The sequence below is a fragment of the Typopeltis vanoorti genome, chromosome 13 (genome assembly GCF_054136105.1).
Source record: "Typopeltis vanoorti isolate ZY-2024b chromosome 13, IOZ_Tvanoo_1.0, whole genome shotgun sequence".
Lineage (NCBI taxonomy): Eukaryota > Metazoa > Arthropoda > Arachnida > Uropygi > Thelyphonidae > Typopeltis > Typopeltis vanoorti.
In genome coordinates this window covers 72,883,177-72,907,910 of record NC_143561.1, presented here as the reverse complement: position 1 = coordinate 72,907,910, position 24,734 = coordinate 72,883,177, and the positions used below count along the sequence as shown (strand labels likewise).

The 24,734-nt window shown below is 35.2% G+C and overlaps 1 protein-coding gene across 1 annotated transcript in view; it reads right to left on the bottom strand.

Moving 5' to 3' along the window:
- The window catches only part of swm (Zinc finger protein swm), a 370,656-nt gene that overhangs the window by 282,546 nt on the left and 63,376 nt on the right, over nucleotides 1-24,734 (bottom strand). Inside the window, exon 4 of the mRNA XM_090402359.1 lies at nucleotides 3,987-4,102. Coding sequence (XP_090258485.1) covers nucleotides 3,987-4,102 — 116 coding nt within the window. The remainder of the gene's footprint in view (nucleotides 1-3,986; nucleotides 4,103-24,734) is intronic.

The following is a 24,734-nucleotide window of genomic DNA, read 5'->3' as shown; positions in this document are numbered from 1 at the left end:
GTAACTCAGGCTATGAGGCTAGTGTGTTATGTCTGTCAATTACTTAAGTTCTTATGGCTGGTTTGTCAGTTCCACAGAATGAAAAATCTGTTCCAGAAAGAACTAATTAAGAGGCAAGAACCATGATCACTGAGAGTAACATGGCAGTAGCCAGGGAGGGAAAAAAAAAAAATTTTTTTTATAATTTATATCCATGTATAATATAATGATATACAGTTGACCCTTGAACAATGTAGAGGTTAGGGTTGCCGACCACCCGCACTGTTTGAAAATCTGTGTAAACCTTTGACTCCCCGCCAAAAAAACTTTACTAATAGGCTACTGTTACCCGAAGCCTTACCGATAACATGAACAGTCGATTAACACATATTTTATATGGCATGTACATGTATTTGTATACACACACACACACACACACACACACACACACACACACACACACACACACACACTCGAGTCTCTTTTTATGCGATAGATACATTCCACAGGAAAAAAAACCACATATAAAAAAAAAGCACAAAAAAGGTCTAACTTATGTTGAAAAATGAGGGATACGTTCCATAATTTGATAAAACTGCATAAAACCAAAGCAACGAATTAAAATAAATCTAAAATCGCATAAAAAAAGTTTATGAAAATTAAGAAAAATAAGAATGCCTAAGTTTGTTTTAAACCTTTATTCATTTAATTTTTGAAAAGTAACTTTTTTTTTTTTTTTTTTAACATTTTGTCATCAGAATTATCATTATTAGATAATATTCGGCAACATTTGCAACCTCGCCTGTAATCTTAACGTTATGAAGTGCATTCCTTTTTAAAAACCTGGTTTACCATCCTTAAATTCTTTATCAGCCTGGGAAGCAGAAGTAGACGGCTCCAATTGCTTCATCTGTTCATAAAAAAGAAGAGCTTTTTCTTTAATTAAATAACCACTTATAGGAATTCCCCTTTAAGTTAATTCTTCAATCCAAATTACGAGGGCTCGTTCCGTCACTCGTTCAGTGTGTGAAGTCACACATGCACAGATGCCTAATAGAACTTTAACACGGACTGTAGCTCCAGTTCAAAGTTAACTGAAGTTTATAACAGTCGAATTTCAATGACACAATGTTTCTTTATAGTGTTTTTTATTTGCTTTCTGTGTTATTTAGCACCTGAAGAAATCGGCCTTCCAACGAAACGTGTTGTGAATAAATTTAATTGTTTGTTCTAACTCTCAGATCTAAGTCAGTATATAAAAATATGAACATATCCCAATTTTGAGTTAATATAACAGATGGTCATCATATTCCTTCTGACAAGGATAATTTCCAACTTACTAAAGCTTATCAGAAAACACAAGTATTGGACTCGCTATCAACAGACTTATCTTCCTGAAATGTTGTAAGTTCTCTTCTATTATTCCGAAATTCTTCCAAAAAAAAGAGCACACAGAATCTACAAAAAAAGTACAAGAATCTATGGTCTCCCAAAGATACACAAATAAAATTGCCCAATGGGACCTATTGTGGATAGTATTGACTCATCTACCTACCGGTTATCTAAATATCTGGCATCATCCTTAAAAGGTTTTTGCAGGAAAATCTCCTTCATATATCAAAAACTCAACTGACTTCGTCTCTAAAATCAAGAATTTAAAACTCAAGTCTTCAGATATCACGGTGAGCTTTGATATAGTTGCTCTCTTCACAAACATTCCAACTCAAGAGGTTCTCGACATTTTAAGCAACAAGATTTCAAAAAAGATGTTTTCCCTGCTATCACATTGTGTAAACTCCGGCTACTTTCAATTTGAGGGAAAAATTTACAGACAAAATAAAGGATTAGCAATGGGCAGCCCCCTATCCCCAATACTAGCCAACATCTTTTTTGAAGACTACGAACAAAAGGTAATCTCCTCATCTACTTTTAAGCCAAAAGTCTGGCTGAGATATGTAGATGACATATTCCTTATCTGGGAACACGGTACTGATAACCTTCACACTTTTTTAGATCACTTAAACAACTTCCACCAAGACATCAAATTAACCATGGAGGTTAAAGAAAATGGATCTCTTCCTTTTCTGGACGTAAAACTTACCAAGACATCTGACTCCATAAAAAATCTCCATCTTTAGAAAATCTACTCACACGGATAGATACCTGCATGCATCTTCACATCACTATCCAGCACAGAAAGTGGGTATCAACTTTAGCACATCGTGCCAGATCTGCACTGTCAGATGATGAAGAGCTAAAAAATGAACTACAACATCTAAAAAGAACCTTCATGAGTAATGGCTACTCTTCAAAAACTATTGACAAGCATCTATACTGCCATCAAAACAACTCAGAAACACAGGACAACTCCAAAGGTTATATCTCCTCACCATACAACAGCTCGCTCTCCAAGAAACTACAAAGAATTTTAAGAAAGTTTAACGTAAAAATATGCTTCTCTACTCTTCCCAAATTAAGATCAATTATTAGCAAACACAAACCAGCTCACAACCATCTACAGTTCCCAGGTGTGTACAAATTACGTGCGACTGTGGTAAGCCATACTATGGCCAGACTGAGAAATCCATCCTCCTACGTCTAGATAAACTGGATAATAATTTCAAACCTTCATATATGCCACGACTAGGTAGAATGCCGCATAGTCAAGTCTAAGGAAATTTTTATGGAACCTCATCATATAAACAGTAATCTTAGTTACAATTTACTGCACTCATTCAGCTATGCTATCAGATACTGGCGCACTCGTGAAATCACACGTGCACAGATGCCTAACAATACAACTTTAACACAGACTGTAGCTCCAGTTCAAAGTTAACTGAAGTTTATAATAGTCGAATTTCAATGACACAATGTTTCTTTATAGTGTTTTTTATTTGCTTTCTGCGTTTCTTAACACCTGAAGAAGTCGGCCTTCCGACGAAACATTTTGCATTGTGAATAAATTTAATTGTTTGTTCTAACTCTCGGATCTAAGTCTATATAAAAATATGAACATATCCCAATTCCGAGTTAATATAACAGATAGTCATATGTATATATATATATATATATATATACACACACACACACTATATTCTTACAATAAAGTAAGCTAGAGAAACGAAAATATTATTAAACAAAATCATAAGAAAGTGAAAATACATTTACAGTACTATATTGTATTTATCGATACCATAAGTTTACATTGTCTGTTTACAAGATGAATTGTACGTCTGTCAGTACCTACATCAATATTGTCTTATATGATACAAAACACTGTAGATGTTATACGTATTACTAAAACTAGACATCAAAAATGAAAACATACGTGAAAAAGAAATTATTCATACTTATTTACAGGTATAACGATTCATGCAACACATATTTTATCTGTTTTAAGCAGCAACAATATGACTGCTTTATGGTGGTAGTCGAGTGCAATCGATATGATTGCTTCGTGGTAGCCTAGCCTATACACTAATGAATGAATCATTATAAAATTTTTATTTTATGCTAATTAATTAATTTAACACAGTTAGTTTTACGCAGTTATGATTTAACACTGCATCTTTACATTTGTTTACATTTCTCTCGACTGCAAATGGCCATGTACATTTGCAGTCGAGAGAAATGTACATTGATAATTTAACTTATTATAAATAGATTTGTGTATATTTTATGGTAGTAAATGATAAAATAGACTAGTATCTACATATATTTTATGCATTCATGACATACCTAACTTTTTTCTTAATTTTTTTGATATTTCTAAGGTCCACTACCCATGCGGTTCGTCTACAAGTTTTTTAAATTGTCGTAAATCTTAAAAAGTTTCCAGTATATTTATTCATAAAAAAAATCACATGTAAGTGGATCCGTGCAGTTCAAACTCACATTCTTCAATGGTCAACTGTATTTAGTGGATAATATAATGTATTGTTTATGCAAAACTGTTCAAATATATACCAGCAAGAAAATTTGCACAAAGTATCAATGGCCTTACTTACCTATTTCGAGGTAAACCAGATATCTTCCCAAAAGGACTTCTACTTCGTGATTTGCTTCTACTACGTGATCGTGGTGCAGCCCGTTTCTGATCTCGATTTTCTGCATCTGATGATGACTTGAAACAAATAATCAGAAAATATACAAATTACTTTGCTGACCCATATATATTTCAAACACACACACATTTCAAACAGAACCACTAATGGGCTAGTGATGCACAATATATAGCCTCTACAATCAAACCCCATCTCTTTCCACCAAAGGGGGTTTTGGCACTATCAGTAAGCAATTCAGCTGTTAAAATTTTAAAGGAGGTGATGCTAAACAGACCTAAGCAGTAAGTCTATTTGACAATGGTTTAAAAAGACCACGCTGCCAAGTGAAACACCATTACATTGCTTTCTGGAGGCATATAGTAGCTGATGTTATATATCTAGATGCCACAGGAGGAGTTCCAGTTTCTTCCCACCTGTACCCAACATTTTAGCATGCAGTTTGAGCGATACCCTTCAAGGGCATGTCAAACATACTGAGGATGCAAAGTCTCTACTGTCATCAAGGATACAGCAGTACTGTTCCATAAGCTGGCCACCAGATAGTGTATGAGCATAAAACTGACGACAATGTGTTTAGGGTAGCTTCCCAATCAGCTGGCAGAAAATTCCACTGTCATCTACATTTCCAGATTACGCTGTAGGGAGATTATGCAGTGGACACTGTTAAGGACACAGAGCATGGAGACTGGATGTGCTCTGTATGGGTGACATGTCTAAGAGTCTATCTTCTATTACTGCATTTTGGAAGTTTCTTCCCACTTGGTTAGACTATAAAAAATTTAGTTTAATCCTTTATCCAAGTGTAAGCAAACAAAGTTTGTGCTTGAAGTATCTTCAGGAACTCGTGGTAAAGGTGGACCAAGCTCTCATCACTCCTTGTCTCAGTATCTCCCATAATGCAAAGCATATCTCCTTGCAGACACGTATAATGCTATGCATTAAGGAAAGGGCCACTATCCAGACCGGTTTCGACCTTTATTGAGGTCTCGTCAGTGGGAGCCAGACCCAGAAGTGGTGATACTAAGGCAGAAGCAATGGAGAAGTCATATTTACCTATACGAGATGCCAAAAGGTGTACCACTTATTATTAAATTACTCTGGATTTAGAGAAAGATGTTGGAAGTTTTTTCCCACTTGGTTAGACTATAATAAATTTAGTTTAATCCTTTATCCAACTATAAGCAAACCAAGTTTGTGCCATTCGCTGTAGGTTCCTTTGGCACTACAACAATACCAAGATGGAAGATCTCCAAGAATTTTACTCCTCCTTCCCATAGTCAGACTACTGTTTCCATTCTGCAGATCCAGAAACTTGTTACCTTGTTGCAGAAATTATCCATTTTGGAATGAGGACCTTCAAATCCTACTCTGATGAAAATTTCCTAACTATATTCAAGTCATGATTTTCCAAGCGTGCCAGGGTAGTCAATAAAAGCTTGCTGTAATTAACTTAAAACAAAAACTTCAGCTTCACTCACAGCCTACACAAAGCCTGTAACACTAACAAAACCAATGCTAACAAGGCTGCCTGACTATGACAGGAATAAATATAGAAAACAATGGTATTGCTATATTTTGCAAAAAAGCATTTAACAGGAATATGATTGCAGCTCTCTTAGATAAGTTGGAGGAAGTAGGGTTGGACACAAAAGCTAGTGACATGGATAAGAAGGCAGCTGAGTGGACAGATGTCAGAGAGGAACATGATAGATTGCCATGTAAAAGTATAGAAGAGTATGGATGAGCTGAATTAAAGAGAAAGCAGGCAAACAGTGGTGTGCCAAAGAACTATGTAATGGACTGCTATTGTTATATTTATAAATCCTTTTGATACTGGGATTGGTTTGCAGAGAACAGAAAGAGTTAATAAGGATGATGTAGAGATCCTCCAAGATAATCGAAATAGACTGGTGGTTTGGGAAAAAAAAAAGTTGCCAATTCAATGTGTCAAGTTATTATTATCAGCACTTGTTTGTTAAACAATAGGTGCCAAAACTCATTCTTTGTTAACAGAAAAAGAAAAAAATATAGTAAAAAAAGAAAAAAAAATTTGATGATGTAGCAGACCCTGGGGAAAAGAGAAAAAATAAATAAATAAATATATATATATATATATATATATATTTATTTATTTATTTATTTATTTAATGATGTAATAAACAAATTAAGTATGACTTGATCAACATTTATTAAGCATGAATTTTATATATACAGTAAAACCCCTTTTTTACACTTTTCAGGGGACTGATGGAAAAAAGTGTAAATAGCAGGAAATGCAAAAAAAACGTTTAAATAAGGCTAAAAGATGACTTACTGCTAGTATGTGAGTCTACATACCAGATTACAAAATTTAATAACACTGAAAATAAATGAATTTACAATTACTTACATTTATCTATTTAAAATAATCTTTATTTGTTGATTGTTTTTGCTTTTTTTTTTTTTTTTTTTTTGACATTGCACCAGATTGCTTTGCATTGAGTTCAGTGCTTGACCTGTTTTTTTACTATTGTGTTCAAAGTGGACACGGAGAGTCCAAGATCATTTGCTAAATGCACATGTGTTTCTGCATGCCAATCTACACCTCGCAGAATTGGCATCTTTTCTTCTACCGAAATACATTTTCTATCTTTTTTCTCCATGTTACTAACATGGATAATCCACCACCGCAACTTGAAAGCAACTTTCACACGCTAAATTACGTAGCAGAAATTCTGCAATATCAGTTCGTACTGTGATTGAAAAATCACGGTATCGCTCATTACTACGGCAAGCGAGCAGGTCACCGTTATTGCGGAAATGAAACTACAGCCGTAAGTAAGTAACACCATCTGGGAACAGAAATGTGCAGATTTCTGCAGCAATCAATTCGAAAATCAGTATTGCCACCCGAGAAAAAAATGCAAATCACGGGAAATAACGTCGACATCAAGTTGTTAATGGCAGGAAAACAATACATCGTAAGAACAGGCCTTAAGACGGGACCAACGGAAAATGATGTAAATAGCAGGAAAACGTAAATTGCGGGAACGTAAAAACGGGGTTTTACTGTATAAAAGAAAAAACTTTACATTTATATTTTATAATTTTATATAAACAAAATTTTATATAGCAAATATCTTAACAATAGCCATAGTGAAAAATGCAAATTTCATTAAATAACTTGTTGCATCTTAGTAAATTGTGTAAAAAATTACTGAATATTACAAATTTTTAAATGTACCACAAACGTATGTCATATGTAACAGTTAATAAAGATGCTAGTATGTCTTACTGTTGCAGTAAAAAAGCACTGATTATTATTATAACTACCTTTGGGGAGTCAGATTCTTTGAGGAAGACTACACATCAAACCTTTCTTGAGTTTATTCACACTAATTACAATAAGGTGACAAATTCACTGGCTATATGCATAATAGAGTGGTATATACTTGAATTTTTCAAATATCTTTGATAGATTGCCATGTAACAAGCTGGTAAATGAATTCAAATGGATGGGATTGGATAAGAGACTAGCAAGTTAGACAGGTGATTGACTGTTAGTTGGGCATCAGCAGGTTGTGTATAGGAGAGTAGTAAGAGAAAAGTCACTGGTGGAGTGCTGCAATGTCTGTTTTTTGGGTCATTACTGTTTAATTTGTAAGTTAATACTATTGGGATAGGCTTAACTAGAGATATATAATTGTTTGCAGATGATAATGTTTGGGACTAACTATGAGGAGAAGATCAGCTGTTGTGGTCGTACAGGAGGATTTCAGAGAGTCATTGAGAAAACTGATGTTGCAAGATCTTACACTTTAATGTTGCAAAGTTTAAAATATTAAAATTTGTTAGGCAAGGATAAAATGTAGAGAATACAATAAATAGGGAAATTCTGAACGACGTGGAAGAGTTGAGAGATCTGAGACTGATGGTGGACAGAGATTACTAAAATTGTGGAAACATCGCAACAGATTATGGCAATGATGAGTTGAGCTGTGACACACAGAAGCAAGGTGGTTATGGCTCTCTTGTATAAGGCCTTGATCTGACTGCATATAGATTACTGTGCACAGATCCGATCTCCTGGTTTTCAAATGGATGAAGATATCTTGGAGAGAGTCCACAGAAGATTTGCCCAGTAGAAGTCAGATCTATGGAATGTAGGATGTGAAGATAGATTGAGAGAATGCAACTTGCAAAGCCTTGTGAATAGAAGAAAAAGAAAGGTTATGATTGGGATGTAAAAGTTGTTATTAGTTTTTTTAATAGAGTAGAAGAAAACAAGGGTAGAACATGAGACCATTCCTGGAAAGTGAAAGTTTATTTATCACTAGGTTAGACTATGATAAATTTAGTTTAATCCTTTATCCCAGTGAGAGCAAACAAAGCTTGCGCCTGAAAATATCTTCAGGACTGAATATAGTGTTGTACTATCTTACCTGGGTAAGTAGTACAACACTATATACTCCACCTTTGGTACGAGGCAACTCGTAGCAAAGGTGGAGCAAGATACCAACACTCCTATCCTATAGGTAAAGATTGACCTTGCTACTGCTTCTGCCTGGTATCTCCAACTCTGGGCCTGGCTCCCACTGAAGAGACCTCAATAAAGGTCGAAACTAGTCTGGGTAGTGGCCAATCCCTTAATGCATAACAGTATACATCTCCACAAAGAGATGTGTTTTGCATTATGGGAGATACTGGGATAGGAGTGTTGGTAGCTTGCTCCACCTTTGCTACGAGTTGCCTCGTGTTGTACTACTTACCCAAGTAAGATAGTACAACACTATATTCAGTCCTGAAGATATTTTCAGGCGCAAACTTTGTTTGCTCTCACTGGGATAAAGGATTAAACTAAATTTATCATATTCTTGGAAACTGTATAAGGTGGGAGTGAATGATTGGTGAGTGGAACACATTGCCTGAGCATGTGGAAACTGAATGGGTTCAAGGCATGGCTTGATGTTCTTTTTACATGAGAGCGTAGACCTACCAAAATGAGTCTTTTGACTCCTTGGAGGTTTGATGTTAATAATAATTGCACTCATGTGCTACCACAAATGGTAAGCTATTCTAATCATGCACCAATCCACAAGAAAAAATTCTAGCTCATTCCTTTATTGATTGCATTCATTCTTAACTTCCAAAGATGCTCTCTCATCCTCTTCCAGTCCTCTATAAAGAGGAGAAAAATTCTATCTACTGTTATCCTACATATTACCTTTTAAGAAGTGTGTAGATCTCTGCCATATCACTCCTCTTTCTCATGTTTGGACTCATTCCCACTCCATACACCATTTTTTATACCTGCCTATTAGTCAGCAATCCTCTTATCCTAACTAATAGCTTATAATCCAATTTCATATCCCCCAATTTATGCAACAGCCTTCCATGCTGTATCCTGTATAAAGTTTTAGCAAAAACCAGTAATATATTGGTGTACCAATTCCACTGTCTAATTCAACCATAACATTATTATAAAATATAAGCAAGTTACTCAAATGTGACCTTTCCTTAGTAAACCATGCTACTCATTGTAAATTATAGATGTTTATCAACCCATTTCTGTATGCAAGCTCTCACCAACTTTTAAATATCTTTACTACCACTCAGAAAATAGTGGTAAGTCAATGATTCAATACTTGAATCATTGCAACTACTCCTGTATTACAAGATTATCATTACATACTTTCCGCTGCTATGGAGTCTTCCCTATTGATGATGATGCCTCAGATGAAGTTGTTTAATCTAGGTCTCAACTTTTGGCAGGATTCCAAGGGAGTGGAAAAAGGATAAGACCGTTCGATTACATAAAGATGGCTCCAAGACAAAAGTATCAAATTATACACCAATTAGTATTTTACATGTGGTGGTAAAGTATTGGAAAAGTTAGTTAAAAGTTAAATTCCAGAATGGGTAGATAGGAATATTACACTGTATGGGGACAGCATGGCTTTGCAAAAGGTAGGTGCTGCCTTAGACATTTATTCACATTTTATAATAAAGTGACAGCAGGTTTGGATAAGGAAAATGGTTACACCGCGATACTCCTGGACATTGCAAAGGCATTTGAGAGGATACAGCATGGAAGGCTTCTTATCCTTGCCACCAGCCTCATATCCATTCCCATTTACTCTCACATAAGATGGAGTAAATGGGAATGGATATGAGGCTGGTGGCAAGGATAAGAAGATGGCTGACAGGCATATCAGATAGTGGTGCATAGGAGAATGGAATCCAGATGAACTAGGATGACTAGTGAAGTTCTGCTCGGCTCCATACTAGGGTCACTACTCTTTAATTTGTATATTAATGATATAAAGAAAGATTTAGGAGGGAGGAGGGGGGGTATTCAGTTGTTTACTGACAATGCAAAACTAGAATGGACAGTAGTTGATATAAGTGATATATATATATTTTGCAGGATGATTTAAGTATATTGGCAGGGTGGCAAACGACAATGGTTGTCAATTTAATGCCGCAAAATATAAGATAATGCTATTCAGGATGAAAAGATAACACACTTTGTATCATACTGATTGTATTGGATTACAAGAAATTGATGAGGCTATGGGCATGGGAAAGACATTATACAGAGATTTGAAGTTTAAAGGACTTGTGCAAAAGCTGATAAAATAGCTCAAAGGATAGGATTATTTGGAGGTTGAAAAACATGCTATGATCTGATGCATGTTGCTACTATGTACATATTTGGTCATTTGGGTTTCTTTGGGATCAGGAGGTGGTGGAAAGGATTCAGAGACTAACAATAAAGCTGGTGACAGGAATGTGGATTGCAAAGTTTAGTTGATAGGCAGGAAAGATACAATACGATAGAAACTTATAAGTTATTAAAGGGATTCTATAAGATTGACACAAAGGAAATTTTTCGATGCATGACGAATAGAAAGAGAACAACAGGTCACTCCTGGGAGTTGTGTAAGAGTATGGTTAGTAAGGGTGAGCAGACTAGATTTTTTGTTTGGAGAGTGGTGAATATTTGGTCACCTGGATTTCTTGGAGATCACGAAGTGGCAGAGAGGATTCAGATGTGACTAAGCTTGCAATAGGTCTGTGGAATGGTCCCTACAGGGACATATTCAAGGTGTGTGGGTTGCAGAGTTTTGTTGACAAGGAGAGGGAACATACTAGAAACTTACTAAAGAGAGAGAGAGAATGACTAATAGCTTTCTACTCCAGAAGGCCACTTGTTTCAGAGTGGCATGGTTTAACTGTTCTAAAGCTACCCATTCCTGTGACACATCTGTGATACAAAATCTTGTTTAGTAAAAGAAGGAATAAGAGAGGAACTTAAAAGCATCAAAATTCTCCTGTTTGTTTTAATTTCATTAACCTTAATGAAATTTCATTTCCTTCCTTGTCAAGTTAAATTAAAAGTACCAAAAAAAAAAAAAAAAGGGGGGGGGGGGGTAAATTGCACCTTTTGTAAAAACTGATCAAATTAACACAATTTCTCACTTATTTAGGGACTTTACTGCTTCTGTGTCTATCTCATCAGGTATTACATCTTCTTTGGAAATGTTATGGACTAAATCATAATATCAAAAATTCAGCCAAAAAATAGGTTACTAAACAAACATCAAGAAATCCACATATAACTTCAACATTCCTGATATTAACCCTAACAAATGAATATGCTTCCACTGTTGCTTACAGCATCTAGAACTAGACCTGTGATTTCTCAAATCTCATCTAGCAATAATTACTGTCCACTACATCTATCCAATACAATCATCATGATTTCTTCTAACATTTCTTCAAATTTCTTACATTACACTTTTCACTCTGGTTTTGGTTCGAGGATACATAGTGGTTGGTCGGCAAATTTAGTGCTCCTGTAAAGTTGGTGATTTTTGTCTATTTTTATTGTGCCCTTAGAAAATTAGTGTTCTGTAGTATACTAGTGTAGAGTTTAGTGTTTTATAGTGTATTTAGTATTTTATCATATATTTTTATTAAGATATTTTAATATTTAGTATGCGTTTAAAATGGTGCCAAAAAAGGGCATGAAAGGTAATCCAAAAAAAAGCACCGCAGGCGATAACAAGATTAGCCCTGCCAACAAGGTTATTGTGCACATGGAGGAGGTTAACGAAAATGAATTAACTGCCAAAAATAGCGAAGTTGAAGCAGATCATCAGAGAGACAACACAGGAATTGCAAAAAGTTGATAAATGAGCATAGGGAGAAAAATAAAAATGAACAGGAAAATAAGAAACAACAAAGCAAGAAAACAGGTAAGTCAGGAAATAACGAAAATCAGGTAAGTGACGTTGTTAGTAAAAAGAAAGAAGTTATTTGGTATGGTGACTCTATAATAAAACATGCTATAGATGAGACAGAGTCATAACAACGAGTTTTCCTAGAGCGAAAATTAAAAATATAATGCAAGTATTCAAAAACAGAAAAGAAAAGTAAACAAAATTGTAGTTATAGTAGGTACAAACGATTTAACTGGCGATAAGTTCAGTATAAGAGAGAACATGAAAGGGTTGCTGGAAGAGGCTAGAGAAGGGTGAGAAAGTGAAAATCGTTAGTATTTTACCTCGCTATGATAAAAATTAATTAAAAAGAAGGGCTATGATGGCAAACGATTCAATGTGTAGGCTATGTAGAAGGAATGGATGTGTGGAGTGAGTTTGAGGGAAGATTGGATCTGTATAAGAGGGATGGCCTACACCTGAATGTGTGTGGTATCAGGAGTCTGGAAAAATTAATAACTGATATGAGACCTAACACAGAGAGTCAGGGAAACTAAATTATAAAGGGAGGAATGGTGTAAATGTGAGTGTAAGAGCGACAATGGTATATAACTGTGTTAATGATGGGAATGGGCTTTGCCATTGAAATGTTGACGAGGCGAGAAAGATTTCAGGTTTGTGTTTGTCCGGTTCGGCCCCATCATATTTTTGCAAAGATGTCTACATGTGTAAGGCATTAGAGAAGAATAGAGATCTGCAAGTTGTCCAACTGTGTCAGGCAGACTGCAAACAACAGTATAGAAAAGAACATGCAGGTAGATTATTATGTCTGTACACGAATGCTAGGAGTATCAGAAACAAAAGGGTAGAGTTTGTTGCCTTAGTCAATATTTTGTGATCTCAAATTGTAGGAATTAGTGAGACCTGGCTATCAGAATCAGACCTACTAACTGGTATCGAGTGTCATGGGTACAGTATTTTTAGTAAGGATAGAGTGGATAGGAGAGGAGGGGAGGTGCTGCTAATGATATTGGATGACTTAAATCCAGTTAGAGTTGAGACCTATGAATCTAGTAATACTACTAATATTTCATGTGGCAGTGAGTTTGAAGCCATCTGGTGTGAGGTGGAATCTAACAAGACAAATTACATAGTGGAGTGTTGTTACAGACCTGGTGGATCAGTTGCTTGTGATGAAAAAATGCATCACCAAATAGAAAAGGTGAGCGCGAAAAGAGTAATCATAATGGGAGACTTTAATTATCCAAATATTGACTGGGTAGCAGTAGAATCTCATGAGAAGAATGAAAATGCATTTATTGAGCAGTTGCGGTACAACTTCCTCAAGCAGCATGTAACAGAAGGAACTCGAGGTCAAAGAGTGTTAGATTCGATTATAGTGTCAGAGGGCATTTCAGTTAAAGACGTAACTATTCTGCCTCCAGTTGGTGACATGATGCGGTACTCACTTGGGAAGTGACTAAGTTTATGAATGTTCCATTCATAAAAGGTTACATGCTGAACTACAAAAGCAGGAAATTATGACCAACTGAGGAGTATACTGAGTTCAGTGGAATGGGATCGGTTGCTGGATGGAAAGAATATCGACAGTGCATGGGAAGCATTTAAACAATACTTAAATGATGCGATATCAGAATGTGTCCTGAGAGTTCGAAGAATAAATAGAGTAGGAGCCAAATGGATGTGTAATCTTATTAAGCAAGAGATTCGTAAGAAAAGGATGATGCGGAAGGAATACCGTTTGCATAAGGATGACGTCTGTTATGAACGTTATAAGCAGCAGGCTGCAATAGTCACAACTGTTGTATGGAAAGCAAAGTCTGATTATGAAAAGAAACTGGCTCTGCATGCTAAAGACAACCCACAACAATTCTATCAATATGCTGCAAGTAAAAGAAAGAATAAATATGAAAGAATAACTCTTCTAAATAAAGATGGCATGAGGGTTACAGATGCAGAAGAGGTTGTTCAGTTAATGAGTGCCCATTTCGTTAAAAGCTATCAACCTGGTGAATGCAACATTGAGTTCACTGTTACCTCTTCACAAGATGAAGAAAAAAGCCAAGGTATTAGAGCCGTTGCACAAACTGAATAAGAATTCAGCAATAAGGACTGATGGAAAATCAGCACGTGTGCTAAAAGAGTGTTCAGCTGAACTGGCCATTCTTTTGACCAGGATCTTTAATACAAGTCTCAGAAGATTCCACAGGAATGGAAGGAATGTATGGTAATTCCATTGCACAAGGGTGGTGCAAAGACCAATGTATTGAACTACTGACCAATTAATATCTCAGGAGTGGTGGTGAAGATTTTGAAAAAACTGGTTAGGGCCCACATTCAGAAATGGGTTGACAGTGAATCTCTACTTTGCAATGAACAACATGGGTTTACTAGGGGAAGGTCATGTTTTAGCAAACTTGCTCACATTCTATAACAATGTTACCATTGAATTAGACAAGGGGAATGGATACACCATGATACTTTTGGATTTTGCTAAGGCTTTTGACAGAATATAGCATGGCAGACTGCTGCATAAATTGGAGAAAATGGGTCTGGATTATAGAATATTAGTGTGGATAAGAGGATGGCTGACTGACAGGTATCAAAAAGTGATATACGGGGGATCTGAGTCTGCAAGGTTTAAGGTAACAAGTGGTGTACCACAAGGATCAGTGCTTGGTCCACTGTTATTCAATCTGTACATGAATGAAATTTGGAAGGATTTGACAAGCGATATACAGTTCTTTGCTGATGATGCAAAGATAGGTATGGTAATCAGGAATGCTGCTGATATAGTTCGCCCACAGTTTGTAGATCTCTGCTTGGCTTCTTGCCAAGAATAGTTGATTCATGCTGAAGGGGAGAAAGAAATGAAGGACATACAAATCGGTTGCCAACATATGAAATCACGTGCTTTATAGGTAAAATTTTCCAACTGTTATACAAGCAACATAGATAACTACAATGATCCTAAAAGAGAAGTTAATTTTCCGACGTGTAATAATAAACAACTCGTCCCACAATACGGACTGATTACCCTATAATTGGAATGGATTCTCCTCCTGTTGACAAGCGCAGAAGTGTCGAAGGGTCTCGAATCTGTGGGCGTACTATATGCAGTCTTTGCAGAATGATTTGAATAGGCTGAAATTGTGGCATGGGAAAACGGGTGTCAGTACAATATCAGTAAATGTAAAGTCATTCACTTCGACATGATTAGATATCCAATGTCGTATTATATTGGTGGGATTAGGCTCGAAGAAACTGATGAGGCTAGGGATCGTGGAGTGTTAATAGATAGGAAGTTGAAGTTTAGGGGCAATGTGGCAAAGATTGCAAATACAACTCAAAAGATAATTGCAATGCTGAAACGAACATTCACATGTAAAGATAAGGATGTTATTTTGCCTCTTTACAAGGCCTTATGCCTGATGATAGATTATATATTACTCAATATAATGTCCCATTTACCATATAACTGTAGCATTATGTACAGCTGTTCTCTTTACACCTTTTCATGTGTCTTTTCCAGATACACAAAACTTAAATATAGATCTTCATCATATTCCCATGATTTCTCAACTATTTGTCTCAAAGTCTCTAACTGATAACTTCTGTTTGGCCTGAATTCAGCTTCTTGTTCTCCAGTTTCCCTAACCTTTGCTCAAGTATGCTTGTGTAAATCTTAGAGAACTACTCAGCAGGGAAATTCCTCTGTAATTCTCTCAAATTTAATTTTATTTCCATTTTTTATAGATGAGCAGTATAAGTCCTACTCCAATCATCTACAATTCAACTGTTAAATTGTGAATGAAGCTATGTTATGTAATTTATTATTTTCATTCACATTTAACATTGCCTATTTAAATATTAATCATGGTTTATATAAAATTGTTTATTATTCCTTAATTAAGAATTACTAATTAAATATTTACTGAAAACCTGACCTGCTATTAATTTATAAAATAATAATATGTATAGAATTTTGTATAACTAAATATATGTGGTGTAACGTAAAGTGTTAATTTATATTTAACTGTATACGTAATCAAAAAGTTAAAGAAGTAGCTTAAATATTCTGTTGTTCTTATTTGTCAAATATTTAATGTTATGTAATCATTCATGTAAGAGTAGTAACAGAGCATACATTACATTAGCGAAATGTTTACGTTTAGTCTGTTGTCATGGAGACGCATGAGTAAACAACTACCAGCGAAGAGAACGTGACATTCGAACTGAAAGGGGAGTGAAGGTCATAGATAGAGCAGAGAGAGTAGGAAGGTCAGAGATAAGACAGGGAAGGGAGAAGAATTATTATTAAGAGTGAGGAGAGAGTTTTGCGGAATCAAGATTATATAATCCTCAGGGCAAAGATTTATGAGTATAGTGTTCGGAAGTGAACCTATAAGTAGTGAAACATAAAGTTTAATGTTATAAGCGAAAACTGCTGTTATTATGAAGAAAGGTTGATGCCGTAATCAGATAAAAGGAAACTGAACAGTCAATGTGAAAATTCTGATTAGTCCTAGTTAATCTGGATTACGATTAAATTCTATGTTGCCCTAGGAAAAGGTTATATTGGTTACTTGGAGAAAAGTGAACAGGAAAAGATATTAGTACCTAATTACTGTTGTTTGGAATAGTGAAGTGCGACTTACAGTAATACAGTTTAAACTATGGAGAGTATTTGTTATGTGTGTTCCGCTAATGTTAATTAAGTTAATTCATAAGTGCCCTCTCAATAATTTGATGTATTGAAGAATTTGTCTGGTAAGAGTAGTTGTATAAGTTTCTCTATTCTAGCATTAACTGTAATATATCTCCGATGCTCAAAGTCCGGAATAAACTTGCTTGGAATATTGTCTACCTGGATTAGTGCTTGCTGTGAATTTGAACATTGTATTGACAGATTTGTAGAGACAGATTAATTGTGAAGTTTGTTATTTTAATCTGAGTTAAGAAAATATGTGTTTTTGAAGTTGCAAATTGTTTTTGAGAATTTAGAACATCGAACTGGAATGAGAGACTTAGCGAGTTGTATTGAGTTATTTGTATTGTTTCATTTAAGAGTAGAATTATTGTACTTGTTATATATCATATATTAAATGTTTTATTTTGTTGATCTAAATATTGTGTTTGCCTGAATTCCTTATTATTGCACCGTTCATAAATATTCGAATCTTGCGGGAACCCCAAGTAAAAATGATAATAGATGATTCGGCCTAATGAGATGACTGTTGACTTAATTTAGAACTGATCCTACTATTTATATAGACTAATCTAAGAATAGGGTGGCGCAGTATAAATATAAATTTCCCTACTTTTGGATCGGTGATCACTTCGCAATTGGTTATTTTAATTATAAAAGTGACTTGAAACTAGATGGTGAGTTAGAACACGACAGAGAAAGGTCGTCGCGACAAATGGCGCAGCAGTCGACAGGATGTGATTTAATCGATAAGAATTGAATTTAACAACTATAAGTTAAGAAATTGAGTTTAGTTTTAGTGATAACAATCATAGAAATGCTCCCTGAAATTTTAGAAAGTGAAATAAATAAATCACAGTGAACTGGTTATAATCTGGAGTCAGGCAAAGATAAAAGTTTATTTTAAAGTAGAAAGATTGTATTAATAGAATTAGTAATTTATTAATCACTATGGCTGTCACATCAAGCTCTGAAATGAATGACAGTGAATTCTTTCGTACGGTAAACCCGCAACAGGTTTTTCCCCAATATTCAGGTGAAGAATCAGATGATGTACTATTTTTCTTTACCTATGTTGAAAAGCTTAGAGAAATTGCAGGTTGGACTGATTTTCAACTGCTAGTTCTGATTAGAAGTAAATTGGTAGGTAAAGCAAAGACATTTTTGCATTCATCTCCAATACTTCGAGAAACCTTAGAATACAAGAAGTTTAAGGATGAACTAATTACTAAGTTTTCCCATACTAGGTGCTACGTTAAAACCCTTACAGAACTCCACAAGTGCATGCAAGATGACAAGGAAGATGTGACTAATTATTATAACAGATTGATGAACATTGCTAGATCTACGAGGGTGTCCCCTACAGAAAGGCCTCACTTAAATTGGATTGTCTTTCAACAATTTCGACTGGGACTGCATAAAAATTTAAGAGAGGTTATTTACAAAAAAAGGGCTGTCAATTTAGAAGCATGTTACAGTCTGGCCAAGCAAAGAGAGAAAATATTGGAAGAAATGCAACAAATATGCTCCATAAGACAATCACTCACTCAAGATTGTAATGATCAAGTTACACCTTCACCAATTCTTGAATGTCTTTCAAACTGTAAAAAAGGGAAAGAAATTAAGAATGAGGAAGTCAATGAAGATAACTCTATCACCTTAACTAACAAACCAGATTCACTAGACTACGATTTCCATAGAATGCAAAGTGTAACGATGGCCAAGGAGAATGGCAAATTGCCTTTAACCCTTGTACAAGGTCTGATTGGAAAAATTCCGTGCAATATTCTGTTAGATACTGGAGCCCATATATCAGTTATTTCTAACTCTATGGTGAATAAACTTGTTGATGACTTTTCTGATAACATCACCCTGATTCAGAGACCAGTAAAAATCACAGGAGTTGCTAAAATTGAACTGATTGCTACAAGAAAATTAAATGCTGAAATTTCCATACCTTGTTTTCCAGTAAAGTTTTCACATGATCTCATTATCCTTCCTGAAGTTGCTGACACAAATGACCAAATCATACTAGGACTAGATTTCCTAGAGAAAAATAAATTCATGTGTGACTTTGCCTCTGAAACCATCTCCTTGTGTGGCGTGAGTCATAAGTCAATATACAATGAAGACAATGAAAGGAAACTATGTGACAAGATGGAGATTGAGACCTTAAACCTTGAAGACGGATTGAGTGATAAGAAAAGAAAATTATTGCACGAAGCTCTTAATTTAACAGAATCAAAAACTGATAGAGCAGAAATAAAGAATTTCATTCTATTAATCTTTCAAAAATACCCTCAAACGTTCACTGAAGATATTAGCTCATTGACTTGTACAAACAAGGTAGAGCATTCCATTGAGATCACTTCAGACACGCCTATCTATACTAAGCAGTACAAAACCCCTCTTAAATATCTAGATAGACTTCAGATCCTTCTGAATGATTATGAGAAGGCTGGGATCATAGAAAAATCTAATTCCAGATGGAATAGTCCCTTTTTATTAGTAGAAAAGCCTGATGGAAGTCTCAGATTTATATTAGATCTGCGTGAGATTAATAAGGTCACTAAGCCCATTGACTTTCCTCTATGTAACATAGAAGAGCTCCTGGCTAGTCTAGAAGGAGCAAAATATTTCTCAAAACTAGACTTAAACTCTGGCTATTTCCAGATACCTCTTAGAAAACAGGACAGACAGTTTTTTGCCTTTACCACTCGATGGCAAAAATACCAACTCTGTCGACTTCCTCAGGGGGCCAGAAATTCAGCTATGAGTTTCCAATGTCTGATGAACACTGTACTCTCAGACATGTTAGGAAAGGGAGTCATATGTTTCCAAGATGACCTATTAATTTACACCCCAGATTTAACATCACATGAAGAAATTTTAGATAATGTGTTAAATAGATTAAATTTGTCACGTCTATCATTGAAGTGCTCAAAATGTAAATTCTTCATGAGAAAGGTTGAATACCTAGGACATGTTGTCAGTGAGGCTGGAATAATCCCTACTCAAGAAAACATCTCTGCCATTCTAAGAGCTAAAATACCCACCTCCGTGAGACAAGTACGAAGGTACTTAGGAATGGTAAACTTCTATAGAAAATTTATTCCAAATTGTTCTCAAATAATGGAGCCCATAATTAAGTTGACTAAAAAGGGAGAAAAGTTCGTATGGGGAAAGAAACAAGAGTCTGCCCATAAATCTTTAAATTTAGCATTAACTAGATCTCCTGTTCTCACTCATCCCACTCTTGGAGAACCCTTCTATCTTGCAGCAGATGCCTCGAATGATACTATTGCAGCTGTGATAGAACAGAAAAAGAGAGAAGAAATTAGACCCATTGCTTTTCTAAGTAGAAAACTATCTGCATCAGAAAAAAATTACTCAGTTATTGAAAAGGAAGCACTAGCTATTGTACATGCCTTAAGGAAATTCAGATACATGTTACTAGGACAAGAAATTTTTCTAAGATCAGACCATAAACCCCTAACCTTTTTATCCACGATGAAAGATAAAAACCAAAGGATTATTCGATGGGCATTAGAATTACAAGAATTCCAAATACAGATATGTTATATTCCTGGAAAACTCAATGTAGTTGCTGACTACTTATCCAGAGCCCTAGATGATAAAGTAGATGAGGATATCAGTGCAGAAGAAAAGATAGTGAACTTGATAGCTGAAGAAAATGAGGGACAAGAAAACATAAGGAAACCCCCACACCTTCAGAATTGGACCAAATTCTCCATTATAGAAGCACAAAAGTTGGATCCTACATGGGGAGAAATATATCGACGAATCAAAAATGGGGAAGGAGTCTTGGAGGAACACACGTTTTTGCAGTCCTTATATTTGGATGAAGATGGCCTCCTGATGGCAAAACATGATGTCACCGGAAATTGGAAAAACAAAATAGTAGTTCCTACTGTCATGATACCGTGGGTGTTATATACCTTTCATGATGCTGATCTAGCAGGACACCAAGGGTTTTTCCGGACATGGGAGAGAATTAGAAATAGATATGTGTGGAAGGGAATGAGACGAGATGTTGAAAGTTATGTGTTTTCATGTCATCTATGTCAAAGGAAATCAAATTATGGAGGAAAGGCTCCTCTTCAACCTTTCCCTATTCCTACTCGCCCTTTTCAAGCTTTGGCCATGGACATTATAGGTCCACTCCCTACTACCTCTAAAGGAAACAAGTATATACTTGTTGTAATAGATATGTTCTCTAGGTTTCCTGAAGCCACAGCAATGAAGAATCAAACTGCGCAAACTGTAGCTGACAAGTTGTTTAAGATGATCATTTCAAGATATGGAACCCCCCAAACACTTCTCACTGATCAAGGTTCAAACTTTACAGCTGAAGTTATGCTTCAATTATGCAAGTTACTGAAGATAAAAAAGCTTTTCACTACTCCTTATCACCCCCAAGGAAATGGAATGTGTGAAAGGATGAATCGTACGCTGAAACAAACCGTATCCAAACTTGCTAATAATCACTTGTATAATTGGGATAAGTTCCTTCCACACACCCTTTTTGCCTGTAGGACAGCCCTGCATGCTGCCATAAAAGAAACCCCTGCTGTAGTTTTATATGGTTTTGAACCACTGTTTCCCAGTGACTTCAAGAACACGCATGCAAACTCAGGATTCCCAGACATTGATCAGTATCTTAACAATATGATCTCTGAAAACAAAATTGCATATGATCTAGTAGCAGAAGCCAGTCAAAACAGCTCACAAAAGGCTAGAGCGTATGTTAATAGACTAAGAACCTATAAGGAATTAAAACCTGGAAGCTTAGTACTTTTGCGACAAGATCATAGTAACAAGAGAACAGGAAAGTTTGGAAAATGTGCAATAGGACCTTATGAAGTTGTTGAAAAGACATCTCCTGTTAACTTTCGAATAAGAGAATCTACAGGAATGAAAAGAACTTTAGTTGTCCACTCAGACCGACTGAAATTGTACAAGAAGAGACCTGACAAATTAGTCTGCCTAGGAGATTCTCTAGAAGCAATATTGGGAAGGGAAAGGAATTACCATAGAAGAACTAATCACAGACGGAACACAAATATTACAAAACAGCCAAAACACAGTGATGCTAATACAGAGCATGAATTGAATTTGGAAGAGACGATCCCATACTACAGACATAAAAGACACGCGGAAATTGTTAATGACAGTAATAAGAAACTTAATGAGCAACAGATTATGAATAAATGCACAAATCATGATAAGGAACCAAATTTCATTCAAACTAGGTATTACTTGAGAAATAGAAAAGGAAATATGTAATCCAGTTTTTTTTTTTTGTTTAAAGGAGCCTAGTGTCAGAAGAAAAATTTTTCTTATAATAAAAATTTTTCAAAAAAAGGGTGAGCCTATGTTAAATTGTGAATGAAGCTATGTTATGTAATTTATTATTTTCATTCACATTTAACATTGCCTATTTAAATATTAATCATGGTTTATATAAAATTGTTTATTATTCCTTAATTAAGAATTACTAATTAAATATTTACTGAAAACCTGACCTGCTATTAATTTATAAAATAATAATATGTATAGAATTTTGTATAACTAAATATATGTGGTGTAACGTAAAGTGTTAATTTATATTTAACTGTATACGTAATCAAAAAGTTAAAGAAGTAGCTTAAATATTCTGTTGTTCTTATTTGTCAAATATTTAATGTTATGTAATCATTCATGTAAGAGTAGTAACAGAGCATACATTACATTAGCGAAATGTTTACGTTTAGTCTGTTGTCATGGAGACGCATGAGTAAACAACTACCAGCGAAGAGAACGTGACATTCGAACTGAAAGGGGAGTGAAGGTCATAGATAGAGCAGAGAGAGTAGGAAGGTCAGAGATAAGACAGGGAAGGGAGAAGAATTATTATTAAGAGTGAGGAGAGAGTTTTGCGGAATCAAGATTATATAATCCTCAGGGCAAAGATTTATGAGTATAGTGTTCGGAAGTGAACCTATAAGTAGTGAAACATAAAGTTTAATGTTATAAGCGAAAACTGCTGTTATTATGAAGAAAGGTTGATGCCGTAATCAGATAAAAGGAAACTGAACAGTCAATGTGAAAATTCTGATTAGTCCTAGTTAATCTGGATTACGATTAAATTCTATGTTGCCCTAGGAAAAGGTTATATTGGTTACTTGGAGAAAAGTGAACAGGAAAAGATATTAGTACCTAATTACTGTTGTTTGGAATAGTGAAGTGCGACTTACAGTAATACAGTTTAAACTATGGAGAGTATTTGTTATGTGTGTTCCGCTAATGTTAATTAAGTTAATTCATAAGTGCCCTCTCAATAATTTGATGTATTGAAGAATTTGTCTGGTAAGAGTAGTTGTATAAGTTTCTCTATTCTAGCATTAACTGTAATATATCTCCGATGCTCAAAGTCCGGAATAAACTTGCTTGGAATATTGTCTACCTGGATTAGTGCTTGCTGTGAATTTGAACATTGTATTGACAGATTTGTAGAGACAGATTAAATGTGAAGTTTGTTATTTTAATCTGAGTTAAGAAAATATGTGTTTTTGAAGTTGCAAATTGTTTTTGAGAATTTAGAACATCGAACTGGAATGAGAGACTTAGCGAGTTGTATTGAGTTATTTGTATTGTTTCATTTAAGAGTAGAATTATTGTACTTGTTATATATCATATATTAAATGTTTTATTTTGTTGATCTAAATATTGTGTTTGCCTGAATTCCTTATTATTGCACCGTTCATAAATATTCGAATCTTGCGGGAACCCCAAGTAAAAATGATAATAGATGATTCGGCCTAATGAGATGACTGTTGACTTAATTTAGAACTGATCCTACTATTTATATAGACTAATCTAAGAATAGGGTGGCGCAGTATAAATATAAATTTCCCTACTTTTGGATCGGTGATCACTTCGCAATTGGTTATTTTAATTATAAAAGTGACTTGAAACTAGATGGTGAGTTAGAACACGACAGGAAGAAAGCCGTCGCGACACAACCTACTGACCAGGCTTTCTGAATTATGCAGTGTAGCCATTGTAGCTTTTATGCCTCCATATTTGAGCATTTCTAGTTGAATATCATCTAGAAATAAACATTTTTATAGTCCAGCTGGCTTCTCCTTACACATTTCAGGTTTTTGATGGCTTTTTCTACCTCAGGTATTGATATGTACTCCTGACTGCATTTCTGATGAATGTTTTCTACTACAAAGCTATCACTGCTTATTTCATTCAGCTATCTTTCAAAGCAATTACTCCAGACATCTAGAATATCTTTAGTTTTCATGTCACCCTTATCATCTCTGATATCTTTTGCTGTAATACTCTTTTCTCCATTTATAACGTTTTCAATAGACTCCATAATATTTTGCCACCATCCTGATATTTTATTTTTCATATTCTTACCAAAGTCTTTCTATGACTATTACCTCTGTATTCTCTTAGAGGACAAGCTGACTTACCTGCCGAGAAGGTTCGATATATTTCTTGTTTTTCTTGACTGCTCCTAGCTTCCTGAGTCCACCATGGAGTTATTATTTTATTATCATTGCAGAGATCACCTCATGCCTCTCTGGCTGAATCAATCAATCAATGTTCTATTCGGTTCTGCCAATGAATCGTCTCAATTTTTTTCATTTTCCTTTAAGCCTATAAACTAACTACTTTCCTGTAAGCCTATAAAACTAAAAGCATCCTAGTGGTTAACATCTGTAAGCAGGCGATCTTCAA